Source organism: Orbicella faveolata, unplaced genomic scaffold, assembly GCF_042242905.1.
Source record: "Orbicella faveolata isolate gen_17 unplaced genomic scaffold, um_ofav_v1 contig_13, whole genome shotgun sequence".
Lineage (NCBI taxonomy): Eukaryota > Metazoa > Cnidaria > Anthozoa > Scleractinia > Merulinidae > Orbicella > Orbicella faveolata.
In genome coordinates, this window is record NW_028301540.1 from 13,958,204 (window position 1) to 13,970,000 (window position 11,797).

At 41.0% G+C, this 11,797-nt stretch overlaps 1 protein-coding gene and 1 long non-coding RNA gene across 2 annotated transcripts in view; both read right to left on the reverse strand.

Annotated features, from left to right (window-relative positions):
- Nucleotides 1-580: 580 nt before the first annotated feature.
- The window catches only part of LOC149115126 (uncharacterized), a 20,810-nt gene continuing 9,593 nt past the window's right edge, over nucleotides 581-11,797 (reverse strand). Inside the window, exon 2 of the long non-coding RNA XR_016205991.1 lies at nucleotides 581-668. This is a non-coding gene — a long non-coding RNA (uncharacterized LOC149115126). The remainder of the gene's footprint in view (nucleotides 669-11,797) is intronic.
- On the reverse strand, nucleotides 8,666-9,808 carry LOC149115127 (uncharacterized). Its single transcript, XM_089283830.1, has one exon. It carries the CDS (start codon nucleotides 9,227-9,229, stop codon nucleotides 8,816-8,818), a length of 414 nt encoding a protein of 137 aa, XP_089139956.1. The 5' UTR covers nucleotides 9,230-9,808; the 3' UTR covers nucleotides 8,666-8,815.

Sequence of the window (11,797 nt, forward strand, 5' to 3'; positions counted from 1 at the left end):
TGTACGTGGTCAACAACAGCTGAACTACATCATAAGGCGAAATCTCCTTGATGAATTGATCAACCCTCTAGACAAACGTAGAAACATCGATGTGGTAAACCCACACTTCTTCATGAGAGATCCAGTCACCAAACACCTCCAGGTGGGTCCTCGAACCAAATGATATGGTGTTGTATTTGACAAATGATTCGTGGACCCTGACACATTAGAGTCCTACCCATATGGATATCATCTTCGTCCTCCCAGTAGTGATGAGGTTCAATTGGATGATCAGGACATGACTAACATGGAGGCACTCCTTGACCTGTAAATAGTATACATAGTTTTTCAAGTCCAGCAATGCCCCTGGCACTGTTGTGTTTGTAAATAGTTTTAATTCCTGGTCACAGAGTCGAGGTAGTGCCTCAATAATACCCACTCTACAGTTTCTGAGTTGTCAGGGATTTCCAACACAAGCCGGGGTAACCAACCCTCGGGGAGTGCCCCACAATTCAGAGATCATAGAGTTTAATTCTCTCCTCAAGAGAGGGGAACTGTGGAAGCCACTGTGAGTATCTCATTACATATTTAGATGATGTCATTTCTTTTCTTTGGATTAGTGCTGTTGTCGACTGCTTCCGATTCTACATCCACATAATTGCCATCACCTAATATGTTCGTATCTTTAACTCTTAGATCTTAGAAAGATTATCACGTGAGTGCACGGCGAAGGACGTACATTTTTGAGCTCTGTGTAATTTCGAAAAAAAATATGTGATTTTGAAAGGTTTTCAGTTCTCCGTCTGCAGTTATTATGAACGAAGACCAAGGAAATGATGTTTCAAGCGAAAGAAGGCCATTGCGCAAAAGACAATGCGAAAATGGCTCTCAAACTGACGAAGAAACCCTCGCGGAGTGCGGCCATTGCTGTGAAGCTTCGGCAAACATGCAGAGAATGGAGGCCAAAATTGACCAACTTTTAGCCGTGCTGCCTGAATTAGATGCCCTAAAAACACGCTTAACACAGGTGGAAGAGGAAAATAAGAATTTAAGAATTACGGTGGCTTCCAATCAAGAAGAGTTAACCGAACTCAAGGTTAGCATGGTCAACACGTGTTCCCTGGCAGCCGACAACGATAATGAACTCAGAAAGCTGAAAGCGGACATCCAACAGCTTAGATGCAGGAACATTAAGCTGGAGGCTTACACCCGCAGAGAGAATATAAAGATATTCAACTTGCCGGAGATAAAAGGTGAGACGCCCAGTGATACTGAGGAGTTAGTTAAATCTATGTTTGAAGAAAAAATGAATATCTGAAAAGAGGATGTTGATGATATTCGGTTCGAGCGGGTCCATCGTTTGCCAACTCGGCGCAACCAAAACAATCCTGATAAGCCACGACCTGTTATTGCAAAATTCAGTTTCTACCAGGACAAACAATTTGTTTGGTCTTCAGTCAAAAACTTGAAAGACACCGGAATTGGACTTGCACATGATTATCCTAAAGAAATAGATGATATCCATGCAAAACTATACCCAGTTCTGAAGAAAGCTAAGCGAGACAAACAACAAGCCTTCTTTAAGGTCGACAAACTGATAATAAATGGTCAAGTTTACAGAGGAAAGGAAACAGGAAATCTTCCATATTATGGTGTAATTATGAGCAGTAATACCCAAGCAGATGGAGAGCTGTAGCTTTCAAATGCACGTCGGATGGACAATTGTTGTATATGTGTTTTTACTTTATGCAGTTCAACTTATATTTTTCGTATTGTACTATGTATTATTAATTGTACTCATTTCTGTTCAGTGGAAACCGTTCTATTTAGTCTTTAGATCACCTTGCATTCGCGAAGTAACTTGCTTTGTACCATATTTATTTTTGTTAACTAAGTTATACTTGTTTATTTTCGACTTTGGATTTGCATTTACAGTTGTCATTTCAAATACCTCATCATCACTTTTTCCTTTGTTTCAATCTTTCTTCTGCAGTCACATTAGCAACAATTGTGATCTCAAAAGATGACCGAGGTGCTAAAACTATTATCGCTTAATGTAAAGGGAATAAGCAATTTTAAAAAAAGGAGGGCTATTTTTAATTGGTGCCGGAAACGCGCAAACATTTCATTTTTGCAAGAAACTCACTGAACGAAAGAAGCGGAAAATCAGTGGAGAAATGAATGGGGAGCGGAGCTTATAACTTGCCATGGCAGCTCTAATTCTCGTGGCATTGCAATTCTAATTAAGAAAGGTGTTGACTGCACCATACATAAAAAAATTCTAGATCCTTTGGGACGTTACATTATTTTGAAAACTGAAATCAATGGTAAGTTATATGTTCTAGTAAACATATATGCACCAAATAAAGATAAAGAAATTGTAACTTATACTCTAATCACCCTGAAACGATTATAAAATATTTTGTAACTAATCTTAATAAACACAAACACAGCATCAGGGGCGGGCATCTCGTTTATTGATGCAGGATACAGCGAGCGTTACATCATCATAAAGAAAATACAGCAGTGAATAAACAGAAGAATTAAAAAGCAAAGTTGAAAGAGATGCCTTCGAGTGGCTCTTGCATAACTTACAAATTCTTAAATAGCCTATTAGCCCCTTAGGGATTCACGCCTAAAATACTTCTACAGTTAACACAAACCATACATAGTGAACATACTCCAGTGTAATTAGCGAAACGTTACAAAATATATTTATACTCTAATCACCCTGAAACGATTATAAAATATTTTGTAACTAATCTTAATAAACACAAACACAGCATCAGGGGCGGGCATCTTGTTTATTGATGCCCGCTTTCGAAAATAAAGAAAGAGAACAAAGGAATCTAAGTGTGCAAACTTCATGAAACTGAAAGTAAAGATTCTAACTTATCGTAATATAGCCGTAGCTAGCCGTCCTTGCCTCGATCAGTCTCCCATCTGCCGTGACATAAAGAGTGTAGATTGTTGATGTCTGCTCCTTAGCGGCCCCTGTTCTTAAGCTATGTAGATCAAACAAGTGTATAAGATATCCTAGTTCCGCAACGCATGCCAAGTCTAAAACTTTATTTTACTGCAAATTTTGAGAGCAAAATACATACATACTTTGTTACCTCCCCAATGGGGCTTTTCAGGAACAATTACTTAAATTACTAAGTTACTAATAACTACACAATCAAAATTAGTCAAATTTAAAAAACATGAAGGGAGTATTTACAAAATGTGTATTTACAAAAATATGCTCTATCTTTGAAGAAAATAAATTCATAAAATTAAAACTAAAAATTACATATAATAAACATCTGTTTTGCTCTCACATGTATAAATTCTGACAAATGCATCGCAAAAACTAACGTCACAACAGCGAAGGCTAGCTAACTCGTTGATGCGGAGAAAAGCCGATTAGGCAGTCACGCAAATTGCAGCTAAGCGATGATTAGAAGGATTAGCCTTGGGGCGTGCAAATCTATTATATATCCTCAAAATCATCTCGGGAGTAACAGCGTCCCCCTTTTTATGGAAACAGGTTTTGTAAGCTCAATTTTAGCCGCCTCGAGAACACTTGTATCACAAGTCAAATCACAAATCGGAAAGCCATACCGATGGTGTGCCCAATTTATGCCATAACAGACAGACTCAAGTGTGGAGTAGAGGGAACTCTGCTGCAGCAAAATACTCCAAATAAGGAGCAAATGACGTCTCATCAGACGGCAAACAAGCGATTTCCTGAAAGCGCGAGGACCATTCTCTAAATGTTTGAAAGTCACTTGAATAACGCTCTGTTGTTGAAGGGGCCTTTGCTTTAGAGGAACGCAAGGGAAGACCTTCCGTTGACTTGCGAAGCCGTCTGGATCTCTTGAGTGGGCAACCTTTGAAGTAAACACACATCCACTTTGTAGACTTGAAAGATAACAACAACAAAAAAGTGAGAACAATTAGAAAAAACAAAAAAGCAACAACACGCAGATCAGAACATAAGGAAGGCCCAGAGGCCTAAATCTTGTATTCAGCACACTATGTACTGGCAGTCCTGCACAAAAACGGCATGGCTCAACGGCCTTAAACAGTGTAATCACCTAAGATCAACACGTGATAAACGGGCAGTCCCGCACGAAGATGACATGGTCCAACGGCCTAAAACAGTGCAATCACCTAAGATCAACACATGATAAACGGGCAGTCCCGTACAAAAATGACATGGCCCAATGCCCTAAAACAGTGCAATCACCTAAGATCAACACATGATAAACCGGCAGTCCCGTACAAAAATGACATGGCCCAATGGCCTAAAACAGTGCAATCACCTAAGATCAACACATGATAAACGGGCAGTCCCGCACAAAGATGACATGGCCCAACGGCCTAAAACAGCGTAATCATGACCGCGCGGTATGACTTCTCCATAGACAGGTTCTACTGGATAATGTACTGTACAGCCCCGACAAGCAACCAAAATTCTCCGAGCCAAAAGGGAACTGTTATTTGTCCCATGGAGATAAACATCTTTACCGTTCTCAACGAAGAGAAAATCAATAACAAAAGATCTGAAACCCCACCTACGATCCACCAAAAAAGGCCAAAAGGGCGCTGAAAGGCCAATAAAGAGTAACCAGTTCTATTGACAAAAACATATGTGGCGGATGACATTTTTAACTAACGAAACAGGTGGCACCAGCCAACAGGTTTCTCCTACCCAACTAAATGCTAGGGAATATTCGAATAGAAACTGGGAAAACTTGAATTTTTTTTTTTTAACTGGGAAAAGTAATCAATTGAACAGGGACCCCAATAAGAGGTTACTTCATGAAAATAGCTATCTTTAACTGACCAGTCATCAATCGACAATCTTGCATAAGTAATCAGCTGAACGAGGTATCAACTCAGCCTCGATTTTGATATTACTTTCTTTGGCGGTATCAAATATATCACCGGCGAGTTGAAGCGAACACAGTTTCATACTACCAGAATCGACGATCAAAGGTACAGTTTGGTTGTCAGTAAACCACTTAACAGAGCACCCTGAAAGAAGATGTGCAAACTTTTCAAAGCGAAACAAACACAGTGGAGTTCTCTCCACGTGGTACTCGATCTGGTATTTGTCTACATAGAATCTCAGTTTTTGCGCGAAAACAGGCATGTTACCAATGGCAATGAAAGCAGCCAATCCAATAGCGCTAACATCCGAGTATACAATACGAGATAGTCTGTGAGCAACGTCTGCAAAACACTGGAACTGAGATAAGAAACATTCTTCCAGAACTCTAACTCTATGGAAACTGACAACGGGTTAGCCACAGCAGGAGTACATGCGCACTCGACCACTGAAACTGTGGCCAGAAGATCAGAAATAGCCTGCTTGACAAATCACTATACTGGACTGGATGGCTGAGTGATTATTAGAAAACTGAGCTGAGGGTAGAATATAAATAAAGAGAATCTGATACCCAACAAAAATAGTATCGTGAATAAAGCAAGAAGCACTTATATGATTTCAAAACTCTACATTAACCTTAAGGTTGCCTTTAACTTAAATATAATGCATTCTGTCCTGATAATCAGTCTTTTATTCATTCATTCAGTCATCAGGGCTAATACAATCGTTAACCCTCGGACTAATGCCCCCATCGTGGTACAAGGGGGATGAAACCCTCTTCTTGGGTTTTCGTTCTATTAAGGTACAGAAAATAAATTTACATTCATTAAATAGAAAGCCCTGAGCTTGCTCTATAAAATAATGACATAATTTTTGGCTGTGAAGTAGCATGATGTCATTTGATCCGCCATCTTGAATCCGTCATCTTGGATTTTACTATTTTCTTAAAAAAGTCAAAAAATTATCTAGAATGCTTATGAAGCCAGAATGCTTATGAAATGTACAATTTGGTAAAATTCAGCAAAATGATGAACAAAGCTGAAAAAGAAAATACACAAGTATGTCGAAAAAGTTGATTTTTGTCTAAACCTATACGAAGTTTGTGGTTGTCATGACAAAGTCAAAAGTAATCGACGCAGTTGACATATCCAAAATTTACGCGAACGATAAATGAACAGCTACAGAAATTTTTCAGCCCATTAGAGTAAATTGTCTTTCCAAGACTTCCAAAAAACCTTGAATCGCATGGTTGAACGAAATTATCAATAAGTTCAACTGGGTCAAAGTCTCCCAATCATTTTATTATATTGAATAAATTATATACTCATCTAATCTCATTCTCTTCAATGCAGCTTGGTATTTGCCATAAGTATGTATTTTTACTGCTTGGAGGGGGGTACAGCGGCTCCTCTAAAACAGCTTGGGCAGGAAGATGGATTTGCTCAGAGGCTTATTTGGCCGCAGCTGAAACACTTGTCTGCTAGTTGAGGCTGACGTCCACGAAAGGACTGCATGCGGAAAAAACAAAAAGGCTGATAAGAAGAAAAATAATTGCCAGTGGACAGACCATGAGTAGATGGAGCTTCACTGGATGTAGAGCGGGTAGCTGTAGAGTTGGCCAGCTAGACGCATTTTTCCGCTTTTTCTCCCGGATCTTAGCTAGCGTTCGTCTTTCGGCTGATCAGAGCTTTTTCTCTTCCTCTGAATCTTCGGCGAGTTCGTCCGACTCGTACTTGCACTGCTGCCAAAACAGCGGGGTTCTTGTCCACGGAACGAAATAACTTGGCTGCTGAAAGGTTTCCTTTTGAGATGGTCTTGCTGGTCCCGTCTGTTGCATCAAGCAGAGAGTTGCTAGACTCGTATTGTACTTTAGAGTTAAAAGAACTCGAAGCCTTGGATACCGTTTTTAGCTTCTACAGTTGAGACTGAGTGGCGGCTTGTTTCTCGTCGAGATCGCGTTTGAATGCAGCGAACCTCTGATCAAACGTGACGTCCAAAAGACGAGGAAACAATGTTCATGAAGCAGTCTTATGAACAGGATCTCCCTCAGTGAAGGATTGCGCGATCGAAGCGGGAACGCTCGCTCGTTCAGTATCCGACGACATAACAACAAAAGCAAAGTTGAAAGAGATGCCTTCGAGTGGCTCTTGCATAACTTACAAATTCTTAAATAGCCTACTAGCCCCTTAGGGATTCACGCCTAAAATACTTCTACAGTTAACACAAACCATACATAGTGAAGATACTCCAGTGTAATTAGCGAAACGTTACAAAATATATTTTCTTAAACAAATTGTGACCCTCCATGGGAAAACAGGGAAAAAGGTGAACGCACGGGCACGCTAAAATGACACGCTAAACAATGGACAGTGTGTCAAATGACACACCGTCTTCCGAGCAGTGTGTCAGAAGGCACGCCTCATTAAAATTTTTCCTTTGTTACTATCGCACTGTAGAAACAAAAGTCGCGTGTCTCAGCGAACAATGAAGTGTGTCTAGCTCCGTACCGTGTGAAATGGCACGCCAGTGAGTCAAATAGCATGCATTTTTCAACTGTGCAAAATGACACGCTAACCGCGTTGAAGAACTAACGTTCAACTCACCGTTCTTTCGTCTCAACAATCAGTAACAAGTTTAGCTTGGCTGACACCCGAGTTATGCTGCGGCGGCCGTAAAAGCAAACGATGGAAACAAGCAACTTCTCCTCGCAGATTTTCAGCGATTCCAGTGCTTTTCAACGAGTATCATACCCAAAGTTGACGATAGAAAATCTTTATTCGTGATCATGGGTCCTACGTTTGCGAAATCAGCTCTCTCTTTCAGCAGTGCTCTCGATTTATTGAAAATAAACATTAGTGATTTCAGATGACATGTGAAGAATTCAAATAAGTGAGTAAACATGCAGTATTTACTCGGCAGAAACTGAAGCAAAATCTTGTGCCACCAACGTTGTAGACTGTTGTCGATATGATTAACGTTTTGTTCGCCATGTTGACAATATAGCCTTCAGTCCCAGTATTTGCGCAGCCAAACAAGAGCTGGGCGGGGATCTGGGGGAAAAAGTTCACGCTATTCGACGATAATGTGTCCGGCAGCCAGACAAGGTTTGAAATAGACTCAACACCGGCAGTGAGAAATTTTTCTATGAAGTAAAACAACGTACAAAGAACACTGTGACAGGCGACCCCAGGAAGAATTGAACATGGGACGCCCGCATGGCAAGCGATACTTATGACAACACTAGCCTGCGAAAACAGCCGTCCTCCTTCACTTCCAGCCCAAGTGGCGTTTCGCAAGAAGGACGCCACTCGGGCCGGGAGTGAAGAAGGACGGCTGTTTTCGCAGGCTATGACAACACCGGCTAACAGCTTTCAAAAATTTTATATACAGCGTTAACCTTAGCATTATTGAAAGCTAGCCGTAAACAGGCTAACCGGAGAGCTATTCAGGCTAACCGAAGTGCTGTTCAGGATAACCGGAGTACTTTTTAGGCCTAAACTACAAAAAAGCGGCTCATTTGTTCGTTAATACTGGTACGGTCCGGTTGCTGGGCTCACAAAAATTCACATTACGGTGGAAATTCTGACGTTTTCAGCCATATAAACAAGAGTTTGATGTTATTGACTGAAATTTAACAAAAAACTAATTTTGACTGCCGGACACGGATAATCGTTACGGGATTAAGAATTCATAGGCGCACTGTCACACACACGATTCTATATCCCGTTCCGATTTTATGACCCTCAACTTTTTGAAATCCTCACGCTTTTATTGTTCTCCCTTCCTCTCAATCAAGCAGCAACAACATGCTTACATTTTCAAAATCACTTTATTGCTTAGTTGTGGACTGGAACTTACAATATTCTTACTTCCTCTCGTTCTAAAAAAAAATCCTTAATGCTTATTAATTAACTAACAAAGGTTTACAAAAATGAAAGAATGAAAATACAATTCTAGTTACTAATTGAAATCTATTCGCTTTTGTAGTCTTCGAAGAAATGTTCTCCGCTTTCCCCTGCACCGAGTGTTTATCTTAACCTTAATGTTTTCCCAGTCCTCTGTGAAGGTTTCCGACTCGTGCTTTTGCCGCAGAACTGATTGCAGGAAACGAAGTTTTAAGCCATCCAGCTTTTTGTATCCGTTAGTCCCGGACGTGTTTCCATTCGCAAGCTCCTCTTCTGAAAACAGCACATTAACAGCAGCCATGGCAGAGGGAACCATCTTGGAACTCATTAAGACGATGGCCTCGACCTTGCGCTTCTGGTCGTCAGTTGGCCCACGGTCAATGCTGTTGAATACAACTTGCGCATTGGTGTCTATGGCGGATAACGGGGATCGCAGCTGAGGATGAGGGCTTGCTGATGACAGCGGCATTGACACGAAGCGATTTTGGCCTGAAGCAGGAACGGCGCTATCAGTCACTGGCGGGGCAGGAACAAGTAGATGCTGATTCACGGCAGGAGGGAGTTTGTCTGAAGCAGGAACAGCATTATCAGTTACTGGCGGGGGAGGAACAAGTAGACGCTGATTCACGGTAGGTGGGAGTTTGTCTGAAGCAGGAACGGCGGGATTCACGGACAGTTAGGAACAGGAAGAGACTGATCCATGGCCGCAACAGGCTCTTGGTCAACGATACCGCTGATCAGAGTCACAAAATATATCTGAGTCGCTAAAATATATTGGAGGGGTGCTGGGGGTGGGCCTCGATGCCCGTTTAGCCTTAAATTCCGTTAATTCTGCCACGATGTTGGTCAGGCTTGCCACTTGTTTTTTCAGGTCTTCCATGATGTCGGGGAAGTCCGTCTGTACTGCTGCATCTGCTGTTTGGCGTGTTTCTGACTGGACAGCGACCTTTCTTGTCTGGACGACAGCTTTTTCAACCCGCAGTTGTTTCAGCCGGGCTTGCTTTTCTGCCTGCTCAGCCACCAGGGCATTCAGCAGCTGAACCTGAAATTTAACAGTTTCAAACAATTGCTTTTAAACGTTCGGTCTTTAAGGAATGTTTGTTTATCAGCACCCGTAACAGAGAATATTTGTGTTTCAATAGCCCGCATGAGGCTGTCTCTTTTTTCCTTAAGCGGAAGAAAACCATTGAAGTTTGAGACCGGTCAACACTGTGTAAAAGGTAAGCCCTTTTTGATCAAGGCTAAGTACTCACCAGAGACTTAAGGATCAGAAACAGAAATTCAGCTAGAAACTCCAAGTCACGGCAAGCAAATGTTTTTACGATCATTGTATCATAGTAATGTTAATAAAAAGTGCCCTTTTTTTGTCACTGACTTGTATATTTTGGCAAGACGCTTCGGCTAACTCTTAAGCCTTTATCAGTTGAAAAAACTCTCGATGTTACGCGCGATCATTGTGTCACTAGTGAGTACTTACTAGGCTCATATATTGAGTAAATAATAACTGGATAAAGAAAAGTTCTGGATGCTCTTAAGTGTATCTTGACGAAAGTTCACTTGTAAGTCAATGCAGTTCTCGTTTGACCTTTAAACTGCCATTAATATAGTTTTCCTCTTCTCTTTCACAGGCCATATATGATTTAATACCTGTTCGATAATTTATTAGTCTCTCCCTATTAAGGAGAATTTATCATTAAAAGGACCAGTCAAAACCAGTGAAATCTCCGCGTTGACAATAATCACCATTTGCTAAATTTATCTTTGGCCCTTTGTTTTAAGTAAACAAAGCCCCAATACATGTACCTTAAGTTAGGCCTGGCCTGAGCTTCCGAGTGAAGTATTCAAAGAAATATGTGACCGTACATGGGAAAACATATTTTAACACCAATCCGTTTAATGGGCGAAACCGTTTGAAGATACCAAAACAAAACATTTCGCTTATTCATTCGTCAAGTTGTTTCTAACACACGCGCACATTGGCCCGATTAGCATATCTGGGACTCCAGGACATCCATACACCAACTGATTTGCATTCTGTAGTTTGTTTCTATCTTGTCATAAACGTTACATTGATTGCAAACCCAGTATCAAATTCAGAGCAAACCGATAATAGTTTCCGTTATATATCGGATCAATATAATTATAACCCGAAATATTCTGAATGCCAGAAGCATAAAAATAGTTCACCAAAACACGCCTTTATTGATCACGAATGAAATTTGAGTAACTTGCTTAAGTCGTTGCTTAACATGTGACCAAAATCTGTCCACCACGAAAGTTTTTATTCGGCGGTGAAGTCTGAAATCTACCGAATGATTTGTTCTTTAAAGGCCGTTAACTGTCCGTCAATTATCTGTTAACGGATAAGCGTTAAGGTATTTTACTTGTAGATTAAACTCCGCAGTAGGTAACGAAGTCGTCTCTCTTGAGACGCTAGAGACACGTGCGGACTGAGAAAGGAGAGAAGCGTAAGGAGATCGAGACGACGGGGAACGAGTCAGGGTAACTAATTGCCCAGGAAACAAATTTTCGATATACCGTAGAATTCCGAAAGTAACGGTCCCCCCGAAAATAACGGCTCCCCGAAGGTAACGTTAATTTTTTACTTTCCTATTGAACCCGGAAAGTAACGGCCCACCCGAAAGTAGCAAGTGAATTACCTTACAAACGTTTTTTAACTATCCGAACGTAACGGCTGCCCAAAAGTGGCGGCTCCCGCTTTTGCCTGCTAAATCCGAAAGTAACTGGGGCCGTTACTATTGGAATTCTACGGTATCATTAAACTGCAGCTGTAAGTCCATTATTTTTCCTCTTTAACTACGTCGGACATTGTCGAGAAAACTGAAAGAATTACCTCGTCATCAGATGTCTTAGTTCTTTTCGCTGGATTTGAATTCTTAGGGTCTTGTTGGCATTGCTTCTTGCCAGAGGGAGGATCGGAGAAAAGATTGGCATTCTTTGGATCGTCAACAAACTTCTTTTCCTCCAGGTTCAGCTTATCTTCGTTATCTGAGAAAAGAAAATTGAAGTTGTTAAG